This window comes from Charadrius vociferus, unplaced genomic scaffold (assembly GCF_000708025.1).
Source record: "Charadrius vociferus isolate BGI_N301 unplaced genomic scaffold, ASM70802v2 scaffold235, whole genome shotgun sequence".
In the NCBI taxonomy this organism is placed as follows: Eukaryota; Metazoa; Chordata; class Aves; order Charadriiformes; family Charadriidae; genus Charadrius; species Charadrius vociferus.
This window is the reverse complement of record NW_009648536.1, coordinates 265285-287588: the sequence shown is the minus strand read 5'-3', so window position 1 is coordinate 287588 and position 22304 is coordinate 265285. Positions and strand designations below refer to the sequence as shown.

Genomic DNA, 22304 nt, shown 5'->3' with positions numbered 1-22304 from the left:
ATTAACTTATGACAGTTGCTGGTCTGTTGAGGGAAATGCTTTTAACTTACCATAGCAAGTTGCAAAGCAAAAACATTCAAATGCAACTAAAATATTTAAATTGAAATGCAACACTTTTCCATTCTGCAAAAAGATAAGGACGAAATACGCATTCATGAAAAATACATATTTTATTAGATTTCTTCTCATGAAGATGAACAGTATTGGATCATATTTTTCTCACAGATCCATATATCTACTCCATCCAATCACCATCAAGCCTGTCAAAACAAAATCTCTGAAGACCTGAGATCCTGGAAATCCATCAAGATATTTTCTGTGAAATTCTAAAAAATGGATGTTTTTCCAATTTACTATAAATTTTAAGCATGATACCATTATCTTCCCCACTAAGGCAGAAAAAAAATAAAAAAGACATTCCCCCCCCGCCCCCCCCACCTTTATTCTTTTGAGCTGCCTTTCTGAATATATGTACCCTGTCAGAACCCTCTACTTATTCACCAGCTAACACTCCCTAATGCACTACTTTGGAAATGGAAAACAGTTTATTTACTTTGGCAGTACTAATTTAAGCAAAAAATATGGAAGTACTAATTACACAAATAACACTCTCAAGGGAACTAAGTTTTCAAGTTTTGTGCTAATGAAATGGGAATTTTATCTCATTCATTTCCACCTCCAATTTATCCTAGAAACCTTGAATGAACTACTGGTCTTTAGAATGGCTACCATAACAATTTTAAAAACCAATGTACAATGCAGACCTCAATAAAATTAGGTTAGTAGTGAAAATGGGGCTAATGTGTTTTGGCAGAATATTGCAAAATAGCACAGCAGTATTTTCCTCAACTACTCTCTTCTTTTTGAAATGATGAAATATTATTAGACAGATGGGTGTCAGCCAAGAGTCTGCTCACCTACACTGATGGATTACATAAAGTGTTGGGTGTTTGACTGTCTGTGTTCTCTCTGTACCATACACTGCTTCTGATGATTGCCTCATGACACTGAAAGATCTGCTAGATCTGGATGTCTTAAGAAAAAGACGCACCTGATGTGGCAAGAAAAAGTTGTCCACAACCCTTTGTAATAAAAATATATATCTCTAAATATAAGTAGAATTGAAAACCTCAAGACTGAAGTGTCTTCTATTATTTTCTAGTTTCCTGTAAAAAACATTTCATAAGTATTGTATGTGTATAATCTGAAAAGAAATTAGATATTTAAAATCCTCAGAGTTCACTTGACCCATTACTTAGAAACTACTGCTGGGATAAAGTAAAACATGTTATTAGATCAAGCAATCTTGCTTGTAAAAGTGATAAGGTTTAGGGAAGACAAACCCTTCTCCACTTTAGTCCTCAAGTAAAATTTCACTGACAGAAAGTAACACACATACACAAACACACTCAAGTTGTTTACCGTAGACTGTATTTGATAGTAAACTACACTTGTGCATCCTTAAACATCTTTACAGCAATCCATTTGCTAAGTGTACTCAAACTTTTTCAGCAAAGAAAGACAATATTACTCCACCTACATTGCCTGTTTAAAAAAAAAAATCAAAATCAAAATACAAACTCAATAACCCTCTTTCTTGAATTCTGCTTTCCTCTGTGAACATCTTTCCTCTGTTAAGTAATAGTCAACAGACATACAGCTCCTAGCAGAACATTTTAAGATAAGAACCATGCAGTCAAAAGACTAGCTTTGACCTTTCTGATTTTATGATGTCAGAGATTTCAAAATTTTTCATGTTTCTGTACAATCTTATCTTGTCTCAAAATTAGACAAGTCCATAATACATTGGGTGAACTATTGGCTGATGGGTTGGGCTTAAAGAGTTATAGTAAATGGAGTTGCATCAGGCTGGTGGCCAATCACCTGTGGGGTTCCCAAAGGTTCAATTTTAGGACCAGTGCTTGTTAATGTTTTTATAAATGATCTGGATGCAGAAGTGAAATGTACATTAAGTAAGTTTGATAATGAAACTAAATGAGGGCAAGCTGTGGAATCCCTTGAGGGCAGAGAAGCCCTACAGAGAGATCTGGATAGACTAGAGAGCTGTGCAATCACCCACCATATGAAATTTAACAAAAGCAAGTGCAGGATTCTCCACTTGGGATGAGGTAATACTGGTTATGTATACAAATTCAGGGATGAGAGGCTGGACAGTAGCTCCATGGAAAAAGATCTGAGGGTTTGGGTCGACAGCAAGTTGTATGTAAGTCAACAGCATTCCCTGGCAGCCAAAAGGGCCAACAGTGTCGTGGGGTGCATCAAGCACAGCATAGCTAGTTGGTTGAAGGAGGAGATTGTCCCACTCTATATTGCACTGGTGTGACCCCACCTCGAGTACTGTGCATTTTAGGTGCGTCTATGTAAACAGGATGACAGACTACTACAACATGTCCAGAGGAGGGCAACGGATATGATGAAAGACCTCAAGGGCAAGACTTATAAGGAGTGGTTAAGGTCATTTTAGTTGTTCAGCTTGAAGAAGAGAAGGCTGAGAAGTGATCTCATGGCAGTCTACATCTTCCTCAAGGGGGGCAGCAGAGATGCTGATGTCCCCTCTCTGGTGACCAGTGATAGGACACGAGGAAATGGAAAGAAGTTATGTCAGGGGAAATTCAGATTGGACATCAGAAAAAGGTTCTTCACTGAGAGGGTGGCCAGTCCACTGGAACAAGCTCCCCAGGGAAGCGATCCTGGCACCAAGCCTATCAGAGTTCAAGGACCATCTGGATGATGTTCTTAGTCATATGGTTTAGTGTTAGGTAGCCTTATGAGGAGCAGGGATTTAGACTCGATGATCCTTATAGCATTTGACTTTCACAGTTAAATTACCAGCTGGAGGTACTAACAATGTGCTTGGAATGGACTGCCACAAAATCTCACATTTGTGTAACAAGCCCATGTTTGTATGAAAATTTTATGATGGCCAGTCTTTTTGCATTGACAGTGCTTATTGCAGTTAAAACTAATTACACCTATATGCCCACTGATTTCAGTTGAATCATATATGTTTTGTTGGTTGTTCCCCCCCCCCGCCCCCCCGGAGAACTATTTTTTTTTTTTTTTTTTCTAATATGATAAAATACAACATTATTTTACTGACGTTTACTTATGATTCAGATCAAAGTCACCAGGAGGAGATAAATTACCAAAAAATATGTCATTAAACAATTATTTTTCTGATTGTTGCACACAAAAGAATACCCTTTAAAAACACTCCAAAACGGTCTTGGCCACTTTCCTTAATTTGTTATTTATTTCAGCAGTATACTGATGAAAAAAAAAAAAAAGCCAGTAAAGAAATACATTTGATTAACAGTGGTAATAGATAGTTCTATCATTGAGATTTTTGCTGCTTTTTCAACAATACAAACCCAACAATCAGGAGTCACAAGTGGGTGTTATTTGTGGAATTGTCAATTGTCACACTGCTGAGATTGAGTGGAAAAAAAAAATCAAAATAAAACATTAGAAGGCAAATATTTTGCCAACAGGTTTGCTTCATCAAACTATAGTATCTCCATTAAATCCCTGAATATTGATGTTTTAAATACTGGTACTTTGTCCAAGATTCCAAGACTGTGGAAACTTTCTTTTTCCCTAAGCAATTACCCGAAAAGCTTGTGTATGGGAAATATGCTTTAACAAGTTTGGCTAACTAAATAAAAAATCTGATGAAAAAAAGTTTAGAAAAAAAAAGGTTTCATAGAAATTTGTTGGAGTACAATTATATGTACTTTATATTGTGGGAGCTGTATAAAAATGCATGTTTTACACTAACAGACTTATATTAAAGGCTTTTCTAAACCAACTTTAAAAGATTGGGTTTTACTATTTTATTATTATATGAATTCCCAAATTAATATAGTGGAAAGAGCTGCATAAAAAGAAATTGACATTTTTAAAGCAGCTATTATTTAGCATGTGCTTCACTGCAGCACTTTTTTGGGAGTACCCAGACATTATATTTTTAAAATATTTTAAAAAAATATTGTTGTTTTCAAATTAACATTTTGAATTGTCACTATATTATTACATATCAGTGGAGCACAGTGAGAGTTTTTCAATTCCATCATTCCTTTGTCAATAAAACTATAACAAGTAGAGCTCTTAAGCAAGCTGTGCAGTTATTAATTATCCTCCTAGATATTCCCATAAAGACAGAATTAAATTATGCAACCTTATATCTTCAGGGACAAATAAACCAATATAAGAAAGGACAATTTCACTACAAATAGAATGGAATAGTTTGAAGACACAGAAATGTCATTTCAAATGTGTGTGCAAAATATTTTACTGGTTTAACTTAGGCCATCTTATTAAGAGTCTAGTGAAACTTTGTGTTTATTTATTACTGAAATAACTGATTTTTACACTGTTGGAGATGTCCATATTCAGTGTGATGCCTTCATTTAAGTGAATTAGTTTAAAATCATATATTCTCTTAAGCTGATGAAACTTTGTGTGTAAATCAGGCCTAAGTAAGTGTTACTGAAAGCCTGTCTTTATCTCAGTTGGTATGGAAAGATTAACAACTCTCACTGAAAAAAAAAACATCGCCCACAGCTCCCCACCCACACCGTGGGGAAAGCTAGGAAGCTTTGTCCTGGGAAAACATGGCTTTACTCAGCAAATGTAAATTACTTCCTCAGTGGGGTGCTGTAAAAAATAGAGGTTTCTACAACCTTCTTACACTGTGGAGTCCTTTGAGAGAAAGTATCTTCTTAGAAGAAAAACAAGAACTTAAGGAGCCCTTTGGCTTATATCATGTGAACTCTGTGGCTGAGTGTGCTGCTTCTCTTTTCCCTCACAACTTAATCTTCATATATTTTGCTGATTCCCAACAAGCTTATCTCACAGATTATTTTGTCAAAATGTTGCATAACAGAAATTCAGAAGTCTTTAAATTGGAAGGCTTAGGTTCTGGGAAGTGCAGTAGAACACATATTTTTTTCCTGGGAATTCAAAACTTATTCAGCAGCTAACTCTCAGATTTGCTTTCAGCAAAATCCTGAGGTATGTACAACTGTGGAAGAGCTCAGACAAGTACTTCTCCAATTGAAGATAATTCTTAAAAAATCCATAGCTTTCTGGCCTACTTTGAAACTTGTGGGTTTTCCCTGAACAGCATTTCAAAGTACAAGAAATTGTTATATTTTGTTACTTCTTCTTCTGTTTAGATCTCTTCACTGCAGCAAACACTCATTAATTTTTTTTCTACATACCAGTTCCTTTCTGGACTGTGAGTTCTATAAAGAAAATCTACATTTCAAAAGCAATATACATTTCTGTTTGTGTTAGATGTCCTTTATTATTTTTCCAATAAGAACACAGATCAGCTACACCGGGACTTCCAAACAATCAGAACTAAAAAATAATTAGGATTTTTTTTTTTTTTTAAGTCTATAAATATAATCTTTAAATTTTATTTTTTAATATGTTTTAAGTTGCTTAGCATTTGGTCACCATAATTATGAAATCAATTATCGCTGTATGCATTTTATTATATATTCAAAATTATTTTTCCACTTAGTTTAGATAACACTTTCAGAATTAAAAACCACAACCATCTATTTGATGCATATGGAATTAGCTGGATGGCCTTAACCAAAGAGCTGCATGCAATAGCTCAATGTCTAAACGGAGATCAGTAACAAGTGGTGTTCCTCAGGGGTCTGCACTGGGACCGGTACTATTCAATATCTTTATTAATGACATAGACAATAGGATTTAATGCATCCTCAACAAGGTTGTGGGTGACACCAAGCTGAGTGGTGTAGTTCACAGAATCACAGTATCACAGAATGGAAGGGGTTAGAAGGGACCTTCAGACATCATCGAGTCCAATCCTCATGCCAAAGCAGGTTCACCTAGAGCATGTTGCACAGGAATGTGTCCAGGCAGGTTTTGAATATCTCCAGAAAAGGAGACTCCACAACCTCTCTGGGGCAGTCTGTTCCAGTGCTCTGGCACCCTCAAAGTAAAGAAGTTTTTCCACATGTTCAGATGGAACTTCCTGTGTTCCAGTTTGTGACCATTGTCTCTTGTCCTGTCACTGGTCACCGCTGAAAAGAGTCTGGCCCCATCCTATCAACACCCACCCTTTAGATACTTATAACCATTGATGAGATCCTCTCTCAGTGTTCTCTTCTCCAGGCTAAACAGACCCAGGTCTTTCAACCTTTCCTCATAAGCACCTTTCCTGAACATCTTTGTAGCCCTCCAGTTGACTCTGTCCTGTCTCTGTTTCCTGTCTTTGTTGAACTGGGGAGCCCAGAACTTGACACAGTACTCCAGATGTGGCCTCACCAGGACAGAGTAGAGGGGAAGGATAACCTCCATTGACCTGCTGAATCTATTGATCCACTAGAGGGAAGGGATGTCATCCAGAGGGACATTGACAGGCTTAAGGAGTGGGCCAATGTCAAGCTCATGAAGTTCAGCAAGGCCAAGTGCAAGGTCCTGCTCCTGAGGCAATCCCCAATTGGATCAATATAGACTGGGGGATAAATAGATTGAGACCAGCCCCGCAGAGAAGGACTTGGAGATACTGGCTGATGAAAAATTGTGTATGAACAGGCAATGTATGCTTGCAGCCCAGAAAGCTAATTGTATCCTTGGCTGCATAAGATGATTGGACAGCAAATAGAGGAAGGTGATTCTGCCCCTCTACTCTGCTCTGGTGACACCCCACCTGGAGTACTGATTGCATCCAGTTCTGGGGTTCCCAGCAAAAGACAGACATGAACTTGTTAGAGCAGGTCTAGAGGAGGACCACAAACATGGGTCAGAGGACTGGAACAGCTCTTCTATGAAGAAAGGCCGAGAGACTTAGGATTGTTCAGTATGGAGAAGAGAAGGCTCTGGGAAGAACTTATTGCACCCTTTCAATATATAAAGGCATCTTGTAAGAAAGATGGAGAGAGATCTTTCACAAAGGTCTGTATGACAGGACAAGAGGTAATGGTTTTAAAGTGAAAGAGGGTAGATTTAGATTAGATACAATGAAAATATTGTTGGTGGGTTTTTTTGTGATGAGTGTGGTGAGACACTGGAACAAGTTGCTCTGAGAAGTTGTGGATGCCCCATCATTGGAAGTGTTCAAGGTCAGGTCTAGTCAGAGATGTCCCTGTCTATGGCAGGGGTATTGGAACTAGATGATCTTTTAAGGTCCTTTCCAACTCAAACCATCCTGTGATTCTATGATCTTATACATCAGCCTATTAAATTAATTATACTTGAAATATCACATTCAAGTCTCTCAGTAAATCCCCTTGCATATCTGCCCTTCAGAACAATTATATGTCAGGAATCATCTTAGTTATGCTCCTCTGTTATGAAAATGAACTGAAGATTTCATGAAGTCTTTTTTTCTAGCTGAGATTACATATAGGAGAGGGTATATTTGGAACTGATTTTTGTGTGTATGTGTGTGTGCATGTATGCGCACATATGTGTCACAGAAAGACTTAAACTCTAATTTTTACTCAGAATAGAGTAGAAAACTAATTTCATACCATTTTGTTTTGGGTTTGCATTATTTGAATGCAGATAGAGCTCATACAGAAACTGGCAGACACTTCCTGCCTCCCACCCAGTGGCATGATGAACTATTTCTGATAATGCTTTGCTTGGCTGTAGAAGATTCTTCGTCAAAAAATAACACTGTTCTCTACTGTGTTAGCCTGGGCAGTGTTTCTGGGTCTGTTACAATGGCAGAAACATTGATTTACCAAAGATGTTATGTTATTCCCAAAGGTACTGTACAAACAGTGGTAGATATATGGATCCTGGAGAAGCATCTTAGGTACCTAGTAATAAAATTCCTCTAAACTAAACCACATAAAACTGAATGTGAAGAAAGCATTTCTTCAGTCTTCTGGTTTAGTGTAGGTATTATATAAAATACTTGAATAGTTCCTATAGGGAACGCCTGGGGGAGCAACATAAAGTAACAAAGTAATATATCATCTATACTAAAATGAGATGAAAACTCAATTTCTTCTATGTCACATATCACAGTTTTCTAAATTTGTTTCTACAAAAAGCCTTTGTTAACACTTTAGTTTACTGACAGGGATTTTTAAAGAATGGGATAACATCACTCCTATGCAGGCAGTTTAAAGGCTAATGTTCAAAGACCAAGGATTTAGAGAGGGATGTAGTTAATTTCACAGATCTTGTTTTGGAACATGGTTCATAATTTCTGTTAAAAAATGCTTTTATTAAAAATAAACAGAATTGGTTTCTGTAGTGGTCATAACCTGTGTGCCATATGAAATTATAAACATTTAATATCTATAAACACATATAAACTTTCCCAATAATCCATATTTTGGTAAACCTATTTATATTTCCCAATAATACATATTTTGGTAAACCTATTTATTCTACACTTAGCCCAAGACCATTTGCAGAAGGGTGAAAATAATCAGTTTAACTACAAAATGGTCAGTGTAGCCTTAATTGCTATATGTCATGAACTATACCATCTCTATTTTCATACTGTTGTGACAAAAAGTGCTATTAGAGGAGCAGTACACAAATGGAACTTTACTTGATATGGGAATGTAGCCACAGACTTCAAATTACTTTAGAGGAAAGAGAAATATGCTTTAACTTTTCACCAGCACCCCGTCTTTATCATTGAGTTTTCCCAGTGTGATGAATATGAAAATAATATCTTGAGTGTTATAGTTCAGGCTATTTTATTTTAACAAAACTGACAAAATGGTAATTATAGATAGGTAAATTCCATTTTTATTATTACTACAGAGAAAGCAGCAGCTTTTGATAAATCATCTCCAGACAAAATATTTTTTCACAGCTTAACTTGTTTTTAAAAAGTAACTTTAACAAAGTTTTGGCTTACATCACCTTATCCCTAACTGCTTACATTAAAATTTAATCACAGAAAGTTTTTCAAGTATGTTACATGATTATTAGTATTCTATGGTCTTTGTGTGTGAATTCACCGTGATTTATTTTATTCCTGAGAGTAAAAAAAAAACAAGCAAACAGTGGTGTTTCATAATGCTTGATTGCAAAATGAGAAAGTGAAGTGTGACATTATTTTTAATGGAACCCTCTTGATCATTTTTCAGGAAGTACTTACCCATGATTATGTTTGTATTTCAACAAGACTGAAGTTTCTACCCTGATTGTGACTCAGTGTCAAATTAAATCCAAGACAACAAATGTCTTTCAATTAAATTAGGGTTATTATTTTTTATATGCTGTGATGACATTTGATCTATGTTTTAGAAAACCTTGTGGTGTTCCACTTACCTAAAATCTTGCCAAGGGTGAGAGACTTGATAGCATTGAATTCTGTGCCTGAAGACAGAATAAACTTCATTCTTTCATTCTGGTTAACCTGCAGAATGGTGTGGAAAAAAACCAAAGTAGAATAACAGAAGAGATATTAGCCAAAGTTTGCAAAGAAGCAGATAAAATCAAGGTTAAAAATAAAAGGAGATGAGGGAAGCATTCATTAGTTATAGCATAAAAACTAATCAGGAAATAGATGATCAGCTTCCTCAGATCACTGATCATAGCTGTGATACTTTTTAAGCATCCCACTTAATAAGCTTTTATTTATCTTATTGATTTGGCTGATTCCTTCTTTTTCATCTATAAGATGAATAGAAATGGTATAACTTCAAAAACATGAAAAAGGCTCTTTTCATTAAAAAAGGCACTCAACATTTAGTTCATAAAGATCAAATATTATACTGTAAATACTCTGCTCCCCAGGGTACCTCTAGAACTACTTGCCTGCAAGCCTTGTACCAATGCATAATTAAGGAAACTCAGCTCTAGCCTCAAAATACTAACTTGTAACATCCATGTTTGGTTTTTTTTTTAATTTTAATTTAAAAAAAATAAAATTTCTTTACATACTAATATATCTACTATTAGCAAATTAAATATTTCCATTTTATCATCAACTTTCCACAAAAAGTAACAAAAATCTTAGTAGTCACATTCCTTTGATGTAAAAGGGACAAAATAAAATTAAAGAAATATTTTTTAATTACTATGTAGCTGGTAACACATTTCTACTCTAGTTTGATACGTAATTTGAAACAAAAAACAAAATGCAAGAAGCAAAATAAATGACAGTACTCATACATGTTTTATAAATTTTGAAACTTTAGCCATCAAAAAATTCATTGCCTTTTCATACAAAAAAATGAGGAGATATTGACCTTTTGAAATAGACAAGGAGACAAAATTTGAAATAGACAAATCTTACCAAAGAGATTGTCTTACTTAGACTTTCACTGTGCATCATGAGTCTGTTAACCTTTGTTTACTTGAGATATTAAAACACATTTTATTTGGGCATAATTTCCTTGTTGTAGTTATTTACTTCATTTTACTTTGGATCTTCTATATTTTTTTTATGATAATCCACTTTTTTTTTTGTCTAACTGAATTACCTCTACAAATAGCATTTCCTCTTCTCTGTTAATCTTCACTTGTTGAAGTTGTCCATCAGCCATGCTTTTCATACTGATGCTGAAGACATCAGGATCTTGATGGCTGTCTAGCTTGTATCTGATTTGTAAACTTCCTGCAGGAATAAATAGAGCAAAAGATATGGTATGTTATGTATCTACATACACAACAGGCTTTGTAGATCATATACAGTGCCTTCTGCTTCACAGGTGCATTTGAAGCGAAAACAAATGTTTGATTTATTTAAGCAAATGACTATGAGAAATTGACATAAGTGAGAAATGAAAGAAGCAACAGGAGAAGTAATAGCAACATTGGAACTAGGAAGTAGTGGTAAAGATAGCTATAAACTGTGACAAACTTGAGTAATGAGTTAAAATCTCTGCAGAAATTTTAGTAAGTACTTTCATAATTCAGCTGAGAAAGATTTGGTCTGGTAGCTCATATCAATGTGACTTACCAAATAAAACTCAGTATTTTACAAGTACTGTTCTTGTACTGTTTACACTGTCCACACCTTTAAACCTCTGACAATTCAGTAAGATGCAGCTAATAGTTTCTAGCTCACTTTCCATTTCTTGTTGTAAATTCCCAGCCTACTGTCTGTACATATATCACCACACAGAGACTCTTTCAGAGAAGAAGACAGAGGCAGCATAGTTTCCTTGGCAGAGATGCCCTCCTAGCTGTAGATGGACTACAATTTTCTACTCATCCTTCGGAAAGCAAGGCCCAAGCCAGACCCAAGCCAGTCATCAGTAAAATGTTTTCTAGCGCACATGATGGGGACAACACTTCAGTTATTCTACATCCAAGTCTGTGTGTGGGAAAGCATAGAACCTTCTTTGAGCACTGAACCACTGTGATAAACCCAAAGATTCAACTCAGTCTGTGGTGTTCTTTAATAAAAAAACCCAACCAACCAAACGAAAAAATTTAAAATTATCTAGATGCAAAAGAAAGAATGAAAAAGAAATATCCAACTAACATTTAATGTTAAGCTTAAACAGAAAGATCAGTTGCATTATGTGTCTTTTCACAGGTATATATGTGTATTTTCATAGGTATATAAATAACTTACGAAATGAGTTGAATTAAATGACCTCTGATTAATTTGGAAAATAGATAATGGATTTTCAAAAAGTAGTTTATTTCATTATTTATCATAAGGATGGCAATTAATACGCCATGTGAGTAGCAGACAGATCAGATACATTTTGGGTTTCATTTCAAAACTAAAAAATAAAATTGAAATATTTCACTGCATTTCTAAAAGATTTTCAGAAATAAATATTTTTGACAGCATGGTGAAAAAATAAAAGTAGTAAAAGTTGAAATTACAGTAGGAGGAACACTTTTCATGTGGAAAGCATTGCTTGGTGCAGCTGAAAAATAAATATACCATTTAAAGCATCGACAGGGCAATGCTTAGTTTGCGATTCAGGTCTGGAAATCAGAGTGAATCTGAGTTGGCAGCTATGACATTCATTAGTGTTTCCAGATGGCCTATCTGAACACTCACCGTTTCTTGTAAGAATGACCGAGAGGTATTCCTTGTAGAAGGAGCTGACATAAAGCAGTAAGCTTGGTGTCCGTGTTGTTCGGAAGGCAAACGTAATTGCTTCCCTGTTCAGTGTCATGTCAGCATAGAAAGAAGAAGCATGAGAACTAGAATTTTTAGCTAAGGTGTAGTATTCTTGAAAATTGTATGTTACAGAAGTGCCAGTCCCAAAATAGGCGGAGATCTCTGAAACAAAAAAGCAATTCTGTTTTTAAATATCACGCAAAACAAGTCTAAAGCTCTTTTTTTTTTCTTTCTGCCACATAACAAAATAAAATGTATTCTTAGTTATTGTGATGAAGCTGAAAAAGAGATATAAATGGAACTAGTATTTAGAACTATAGAGAAAAATAATAGCCAACCTGGGCTAGAGCAAAAGCATATTTAGACATGCAAATATCTGTTGCATGAAGAATGTTTCTTTTTGTCTAGTTTTAGGCAGGCTTTCTGCTTTTTTTTTCTGGTTAATCTTGTCCTTAAGTTCAATATGTCATGTTTTGTATGTATACCGGTCTTACAGAGAAATGGGTGCAGTGGTTTGAATCCTAACATATTCATTAAACTTGGCCACACCCAAAACACATTTGTAGAAAAAAGAGTGGTCAGGTGGGAGAAAAAAGAAAAGGAGGATACAAAATTGGGCTACAGTCTTCTTTTGGATTAATCGCTCATAGAGGGCTTCTTTATCTCTGTAATATCTCACAGCCATTTTGTGCTAAACGTAACTGTCATAGACTATGCTGTTCTCACACAGAAGCTCCGCACTTCAGAAAAATTTCTAGAAATTTCTGTAATCTGGCTCAGTATCTTTGACAGAAGGCGACTGGAAGTTATTACTGTAGGTCATTCCACACTTTCAGCAACAGGAGCCACTCTGCCCCTGCAGAATAATAAACATGGAATGTGACCATTAGTCTCTTTTGCTGTTTCTGGGTGAGGAGGAAAGTTCCTCTCTCTGTGACATTAACTCCAAAGTAATAGATATGGAAGGACTTCACATGAGTCCTTTATTCTTGTGGTGGCAGTGACGGCTGGACAGATGTGCTCACTAGTTTAGAGCAACATGGAGTTATGGCATTTAAGCCAATAAGTACTTCCCAGGATGCATTTAATACATGGAGGAAGCAAGTAATTTTTAGCAGATCAGAATTAGATCAAAATATCAAAATTTCTAGATATATTTCTGTACTTAAAATTCAAACTTGATTATTTGTGTTCATCTACCAGTATGACACCATCAGCAAAGAATTCCTTTAAAATGGCTGAAAACATGGGCTCAGTCCTGTTTCCAATGGTATCACTTCCTTCTCATAGTAAAAAGAATTTTGAGGTTCTTCTGCTTCTTGGTTTGTTTTCAAATTTAGTCTTAGTTTTGGGATTAAGACTTAAAAGACAGACATCGAAAAGTGTTATTAAGATATAGTTCCTAGCTTTAGTATAGTTTAAAAGAACCAAAGGAGTTGCACAACATTAAAGAAAAGATGCTGATCCTTTCGCACAATGTGGTTCCTCCTTTAAATAATCTCTGTTGAACAGATCTCTGGAAGACAGTATTTAACGAAACTTACACTTACTGAACAAATTCAGCTGAATGTGTCTCCGTGTTAAATAAAACATAAGTATTTTGCAAGCATTTAAACATATCTTTAAGGGCTGTGAAGATCTTGTTCTGGACTGTATGGTCCTGTTTTCAATAATGGATAAAGCTAAAAGATATGCTTGCCTTTCTTACAGAATGGCCCAGTGTAGGCAGAGAAAGTGCAGTCACAGGAGAATCCACTGTATTTCTCTCTACATTTTCCACCATTGTGACACAGGTTACCATAGCTGCTACAGTGTCCAGGACAGCCTGGTTCAACTCCTGGCGTTATCTTTGCTCTCTCTTCCAGGTCAAGGGCCATTCCATTCAACTGTAATGAACGAATGCATCCCAAAAATCCTTTCTGCCTGGATGCTGTCCCACCTGAAAAAAAATCAGTGTGAATTTTCAAAATTTTAAAAGAATTTATGTGTAGAAACCTCTTTATGTTTTACAGCCCCTGAACAGTGTATTGTGAATTTCCAAGATACAAGCCTATGCATGTGAAAATACTTATAAATAGCTTTAAAACATATCTGATATATTTTTTGTCAAGTAATTGCAGCAAACCCTTGAAGCTTTTAATGGGAAACTGGAATTTTGCATAGTAAGATACCAAGCAATGATTCAATTCACAAAGGAGTAACATACAGAGATTAGATTTTTATTTTTATTTTTTATTTTTTAATGAGACCGGAGAGGAGAGGAGAGGAGAGGAGAGGAGAGGAGAGGAGAGGAGAGGAGAAGAGAGGAGAGGAGAAGAGAGGAGAGGGGAATGTTAAAATGAGCATTTTGTTGGCACTTTTAGTCTATAGTTCTTCTTCTGGCTTCTTTGGAAAACCAGAATATATACATCTAACCTGTGTTTTAACCTGAAGAAATCACAGTCTTTGCAACTAACTGATAGATGACTATGGCAGGTACTGGGTATATGAGATGACATTTAAGTAACGAGTGCCTCTGCTAATGTCATTTTTAGGACACTGTGTATTTCATTTTTCCCCTAGATCCTTTCACTGGCTTGAGCAGACAAGCCTGGGTCTGTACCAGTGGTCTGTCAGTGGAAGTAGTCAAAGTGTAAGTCTCATTGCTCCCTCCACTGAACAAAATTATATTTAATTGAAGAGAAGAAAATATCTTATAAATAGTTGGGAGTTATAAAAAAGTTGCATTGTCCAAAGATGGCTTTAACTCAAACACAAAATAAACTAGACACCTTATTGATCCACATAACAATTTTGCAGTTGAAGAAACAGATTACCCCAAAAAATTTACTGCAGTCATAACAAGCCCTCACAAATGATATTCAGGAAACGCATGACACAAATTATTCAAATGAATCACTATCATTTGTCATGTCACACTTCAAAAACACTGTTTTGACTGAATAAAATGAAACAAATGTTTTTTTTATTAGTTCTGCTCTGAATTATTTCAAAATACTTGTACAAACTCATAGGTGATTTCAAGGTACAGAGTTCTATATTGAATGTTATTACACTTTACTCCCAGGATCTTCAAGACTTTTCAGGAAGGAAAAAACCCACAACACCAGAAGCAAAACAACAAAATCACTCTTCTAATGCAATTATTCACCTGAACATTATTGGAAGAAAACAAGCTGGACAGCTTGCTTGTAGATAAGTCAAAACCTTTTTTAAATTGTCAGCTCCATACAGGAGATGGATGTATATAAATTTACTAGAATTTTTCAAGTTATTTCACACATACAAAAAATCACTCTAGTCAATGGCCATTTGCTTCATAAAAAATTGCTAGAAAGTACAACTGTCAATTCAGGTTAATACAGTATTGGAGAAGGGTTAGAAGAATTAGAGATCAATTAATTGTCAAAATCATTACAAAACAGTTTAGATTTGATATTACCATAAACACCTGTAAAATTAGACTGCTTCTGAGTCTTCCTTCACAGATCAGAACTTGCAAATCCAGACTGATCTAATTACAACTGTAAATATAATAGCTGTTATATGGTAAGTCGTATCAGAGGACAGCAATATAATTTATTATAGTATACTAAACAGAAATCTCTTAGTCCTTCCATTAGTAGTTCTAGTCAATTACTGTGAATATAAATGAATTTTAAGACTTCTCCTAACTTCACTATAACTAATATCTTGGGTATGTTCTTTTTTTTACGGAAGCTTCCTCTATGCTTTTGATCAAAATAAAAAATTATTCAACATTTGGCCCAGTCTTCATCTTCTACCCTTGATGCCTTTGGACGCACAGGTCAGATCCAAGGGTTCCCTCTTGATTTCATTTTTTCCAAAGGACAGTTTGTGTAGGTACAGTTTCAGAACACTATTCATCTTAACCACATTCCTCCTCAACACACAGCAAATAAAACATGTATTAATTTAGTATGATGTGTCTCACAGCACATCTGGATTAAGATCTGTTTAAAAGTAAGGAAGACTACATGCTGTTATACCATATACCATACATATACATATTTTCATGATGATAACTAGGAAAGATTGTGTTAAATTAGTGCCTACCTACAAAAAGCTGGCTGTTGAGCTGCAAGCGAATATGTCCATCAGGTGGAGCACCGTGAGAACTTTGAGGAAGATGATCTACTTGTAAAGATGCCTCTTTAATATTTCGTTCTGCCTTCACATAATGCCACTGGTTGTCATTTAAGGAAGTGAGTGATTGCACTGTAACTTCGCTCAGTCCGTTTCCAACATCGAATGAAAAAACCACTTCAGATGGAGCTAGAAAGACAGTAATAAAGGACATCTAAACTATTTCATAGTTAATTGGGTCACAAAATTATTAAGTGGTAGAATAAATTACTTTAAGGTCTAGCCTACTATTTCACAGCATGAGACTGATTGTTTTAGGGGAAAAGTTTACTTCAGGATGCTTAACACCAAAATTCATTTTTCATACTCACTGACAGTGAGAACAATGATTTGGCTACAGCATGGAAATCAAACTGTTTGTGTACCCCTAGAGAGCATAGTAGTCAAGAAACAGTGAAATGGTCTAGCTTTGTTATTTTTCAGTTTGGATAAAAAGCGCCTCTTGCTTACATGTTAATTGATTAGCATTGATAACTATATTTAAATTATCACCACTATAATTGAATCAACATCTTCTACTGTCTATTTGCTGCTGTTATTTATTCACACAATCTCTACAAATATCAGAGGGCAAATTTTGACATACTTTATAAGATTGTGTATACAGTGAATTAAATTGAGTCATTCCCTAAGCAACATTCACATTGTATAGTTTTATATCATTTTAAAGAGTAACTGAATCTTTGCAGGTCAAAATAATAAGATGAGGAATATGCCAGAAATTAACTATCTGAAAATTATTAATATTCTCTCTGAAACTTTTTCTTCCACATATTCAAGGACAACCATGTATGAAAATAAGTAATCCCTAAACAAGGGATTACCAGCATCTTGAATTGTTAAGGATTTGATTAAAGGACTAGAGGTCTGAGAAGATTCCATGAATCCAAGAGAAAGTTCCCAATTATGTCATTGATCTCTGAGAGAAAGGCAAAAAAATTAATAGTCAAGGGAAATAAATCCTCTTCAAACAATATTTTTAAAGATGAATTTATTCAATTAAAAATATATTTCAATAAAGTGTTTTTATTTTATTTTCACTTTTTAAAGATACATTAGACTTTTTTTAACATTTAGGTCCACTTTGGCCAACCTTTAGCTTGATTAATGCCACATGCTTGCAATCCTTCTGCCCTGAATCTGATTGTCATATTTTTCTATAACAGTTGAATTTGAGAGAGAAAAGTAATAAATGATCTCTTCTGCTTAAAAATCAGCAGTGTATTATACAATAATAAGAAATAATTTATGTTTAAAACCAGTTCCTCAATAAAATGAATTTTAGGATAAATGTGTTTCATTGGGACAAAGTTGAGAGGTCAGTCTCCCCTTACTGAGGGCTAAAAGAAAAGAAAAAAAACACACAGTGGGAGAAAAAAACCAACAGAAACTCCATGTGATTGGATAAAGAGAATTTCTGCTGAATGCTACCTTCTGTAGGGAGGTCTTTGTAATCCTCTGGATACTGTCGGAGTGAAGCCTGAAAACACAAATTTTGCTTTGAACTCACTGAATGTGCCTAATAAGTAGCCTATCAGAATGACAGATCCAATAAATAATGTTATTGTTTAGATTTTAAAGGCAAGAAAGCACATCATAAAGATTTTGAAATAACCACTGAAATAATGATTTATGTTAATACCACTAAAAAAGAAATGTTGTCTTGAAAAAAGGGAACCAATGCCAGAAATTCCAGAGATGAAGGCCCAGATAGCAAAGATGACCATACAGTCATCCTGTGCAGTGTCTTAAGACTGAAAAAAATATATTAGAAAAAGTGGAAAATATAATCAGTTAACATTCTATAATATTTTAAATAATTCTGCTAAAAGCAACTACACTGCAAATTTGGAAGAAATTTGGCAATTATAAGCACAGTGGTCAAACCACCTGTAGAAGGTATGCCATAGGACATGGAGAGATGATGACTGAGTAGGGGAGTATGTCCAGGAGTTTTCTTCCAGTGCAAAAATACTTTGTGGACCCTACCTACCTTGGTGTTACTCAAAAATTTTCCAAACATTGCAGGGACTCTTGTGACCCTAAAGCATTCAAACATAAGCAGACCACAGCTAGAGATTGTCAAAGTGGATTGGAAGATGCAGTTGATTGTAATCATGGAGTATGGTCAATGGTTAGCCATTGCTAACATGACTAACAGAAAGCACAGTCATTGAGAACCATTCAGAGTATTGAGGCTGAGCATTGCATGCAGAAGCAAAATATGATTACCAAGTAATATGCTACAGAATATGAAATCCAAGCACTTTGCATAAAGGAGACAATAGAATTCCACTCATTCTGGACAGAAAATTGCAAATTTGGGCAGACAAAGACCAAGAGCAGCTACATATTGGAGTCTTCAGATTTATTGCCAAAGCACCCACAGAAGATCCTCCAAATTAATAAACCATAGTGTTCCCAATCCTACTTTAAATTTCTGGTTAGCTCATTGCTTTTAAATAGAAAATAACCCTTCAGTAAGCACTCAGTATAACATAGTTACTCAGAGTTTCAGCTGAATATGTAACCTGCAGTCATATAAGTATGCAACAGAGTGTACTATTCAGAGTTGAATCAGCCTTGTTGTTTTCAACCACGACTTCTGCAAAAGGTTACAGGAACTTAGACAAAAATTGAGAGACCTGAGTTTTTTATAACCCTGTAAAAAAAAAAAAATAGGGATCAAGTATCTTCTTCAAGACTATTCACATACATTAGGATACACAGTTAGGATGCACACCTCCATTTTTGCAATAGCTTTCTACAATATTATACACAGATGCACTGCAGTGTTTATAACTTCATAAAACCAAACAAACAGCTCTAAACTTCACATTTTCTATTAAGATTCTTCATCTGGAACTTTTGTTTTGTCAAAGTTAGACTTAAAGTTCTAAAGTACTTTATATCATAAATAAAAGAATTAGATATAAAGCTTAAGAAACATCAATAAAATGCTAAGAAAAATCATTGTCTTCACAAGTATGGAATGCCAAATGTTAATGACATAATGAATTTTAAATCATTTCTAACACATCCTCATCTTAAACACTGACATCTGACATTTCCATTATTTTTATTTATTATTACACAAATCAAACAAAGACATAGATTTATGTGGAACTATTAATAGAATATCAAGTGTAGGTTGGTGGTTTACATTCACATCTATTATAAAAGAATTTATGATGGTGAAATCTAAATGATCCTATACAATGTGAAATGTTCAAGGTGATTAATATTTTACTTCTTTTTTTAGAGAAAAAGGTTCTTGTGGCGGAAATGTATAGTGCTCATATTCATCCCTCATTGCTCTCATTTCTCACTAGTTACAAGTCATATAAAAACCATAAACATACAGTAGTTTGGATATTTACAAATCAATAGAACAAGTGATATGAGTTTGCATATTATTATTCTGAAGAAAGAGTTATGGTCTTCTGTCAATTGTCTGAATAAATTTAGTTCTCAGAAGCATTCTTTTAATGTTTCCATGATTTAACTGTTATTTTGAAAATGGAAATAATTGCTCACACAATAATATCACCATTGCTTCAGAGATTCTCCACTGAAGCGTTGACCCAATATATTTTCTGTATTGCATGACACTGAGGTTATCACGCTACTGTGTTTTCACCTGTTCACAGAACTTTAACAGAAGGCACTTCATACTCTTGATAAACATGGCAAAAACATTGTTGAAAACAGGTTATCTTTCAAATACAGCACTACAGTTTGAGATAATGCAAACCAAACTGATTAAGCATTACACGATATTCTATAATTAAACTGCCTACAGAAGAACACAGTAGGTGTTTTCCTGTTTGTTTCTATAACCTAAGACATAAAAATGGGCAAGAAAAACCAACAAGCAAGCAGAATATTTTACTTTTTAATAAAGATATATTAATTTTTCTATACTAATATTTTGCATTCTGGTCTACATATTTATATATATATTTACTTTCACTCTCCACTGGAAAATACTTGAGTGCGATAAAATAATGATTTGTAAAAAAATGAGGAACTGTCTAATCCCAAGGTAAAAAGAGTTCTAAAGGACTCTCAGAGGCACCTGTCAAGTATAACATTCTTTAATTGATGTGCCATTTCAAACAAATCCAGAAGTTTTTGAAACAATACTTTATCCTTTTAAATATTCTCTTTTAAAAATGAACAATCTGACTATTGAGTCAGTGAGTCAAGTGAGTCAACTATGATAAAATTTTCATTGTACATTAGTCTTCTTACTGATTTTAATGAGACATTTAATTGTCTCCTGTGCAACAAAAATTTATTCATGTGTAAAAGTCTAAATATTTGGGTGTATACAAAGAAAATCACACTTAAAAAAAACCCAAAAATGCATACAAGCAAATAATTCTGAGAAAGTGTAAATAAGATAAGATACTGTGCCACAGAATGTCCGAGTCACACATTGTGACTGAGTGAATCTCCCAGCATCCACATGTAATGCCTGGCCTTAAAATTTGGAGGGAGAGGATTTGGTGGCAGGGATGCAGCAAGCAAGGGAAGGAGGAACAGTCTGAGCAGTCAGATTTCTGTGCTTTTAGATTAAGAACCCTGTGGGCCAGAAATTGTCTTTGAATGGATATTTGTATAGTCTCAGTGCTGGAATTTTGAAGGGAATGATAAAGCTCCGATAGCAGTAATAACAGTAAAGCTAGAAAACAGTTTGAAAATATTCACCTGTTAAGTTATTTTTAATTTAGTGCAACTGAAGGCAATAGTGATAACAATAACAACAACAGCAGCAACCACCACCATCAGTCATGTTACTTACAGTATAATTCTATCCTTATGAAGTCTTGAATTCCCAGGTTTTCTAAGAACACTCCTGAGGAAGCAGTAGTTTTAAAGAAAAACGAGACATCTGCACTGAGCTCTCCGTGGAAGGTGGGGAAATGCAGGTAGGATGTCTCTGTGTTGAAGGATGCTGAATTCCAAAATGTTCCTGGTTGTCAAAATGAAAGATTAAGTGCTAGATACCATGTTATCTAATATTGCCAGTATAAGTGTTATAACAGGTTAAACAAAGGAAAGTGCCCAGGTCTAGGAATTGTTTGCAATGTTCAAAGAGTCTAACTTCCACAGAAGCCGCCGCCTTAGTCTATAAAACAAAAAGGGGTGGAAAAATGATACAGCAAGAGTAATTAAGGTGCTCAGTTCAGACAACCAAAAAGCAATTAATGGGAAATAAAATGCCTGGCGTATCAGCTAGAAAGTCCAGTTAGGGCCTGATATGTCCTTTTATGAAGTAAACAAACATAGCTGTTTCGAATGAAGTACTATACCTATATTAGCTAGCATAAACTATAATTGTCAGTTGTTATGTATATTTCTCAAATAAGAAGAAAAAGACTCCTTTTATTTTTCTAGTCCAGTAACTGTAGTCCAGTGTATTTTCACCAGATATCACAAAGAAGTTAGGATATGGCTCATAGTCATTATATTTGTAATAATATAATTACAAATAATTATGAAGGTATCTTCTCTGTTGCTTGACTGTAGTTTAGAAATTCATGATAAATCCAATGTAAGTCAGTTTTAATCAAAAAAAAGGCTACCAGATAAAACACAAATATTTTGCCTGTCTGATTATTCTTTAAACTGGCATTTAATCATAATTTGTTAGATTTTTTTCTTGATTATTAAAAAGCTTATGCAAAAGCTCTAATAACACCCTTTTCTAATGAGAACATAATCTGCATTTGTGGTGTTCAACTAGAAGTACCTTGTTATTATTGCTGAATTCTTACACATGTATCTATATTTCTTTATTAAGCTATATTGCTTTCTAAATCAAATGAGGCATTCAGTACCTTCCTATCTAGTTGAACAAGTCCATTGCACATTCTCCTGTGATCTGGGTCTAAATACTGCTCAAAACTATGATTTTTGTTCCAGGAACTCTCTGTTTTGGAATGGAGGGGGGGAGATTTACGTGTTTCTCTCTTATCTGCAAAATCAAACACTTACAATACAATGTATAAAGAGGCCTGGTCTACAGCCTCTGCAGCGAAGTGAAACCAAAGTCCATTCACCC

At 34.9% G+C, this 22304-nt stretch overlaps 1 protein-coding gene across 1 annotated transcript in view; it reads right to left on the bottom strand.

Moving 5' to 3' along the window:
• Positions 1-22304, bottom strand: part of CNTNAP4 (contactin associated protein-like 4) — a gene marked incomplete at its 5' end in the record, with an annotated part of 211049 nt that overhangs the window by 4633 nt on the left and 184112 nt on the right. Inside the window, 6 exons of the mRNA XM_009885846.1 lie at positions 9307-9394; positions 10464-10597; positions 12005-12229; positions 13767-14006; positions 16145-16363; positions 21042-21212. Coding sequence (XP_009884148.1) covers positions 9307-9394; positions 10464-10597; positions 12005-12229; positions 13767-14006; positions 16145-16363; positions 21042-21212 — 1077 coding nt within the window. The remainder of the gene's footprint in view (positions 1-9306; positions 9395-10463; positions 10598-12004; positions 12230-13766; positions 14007-16144; positions 16364-21041; positions 21213-22304) is intronic.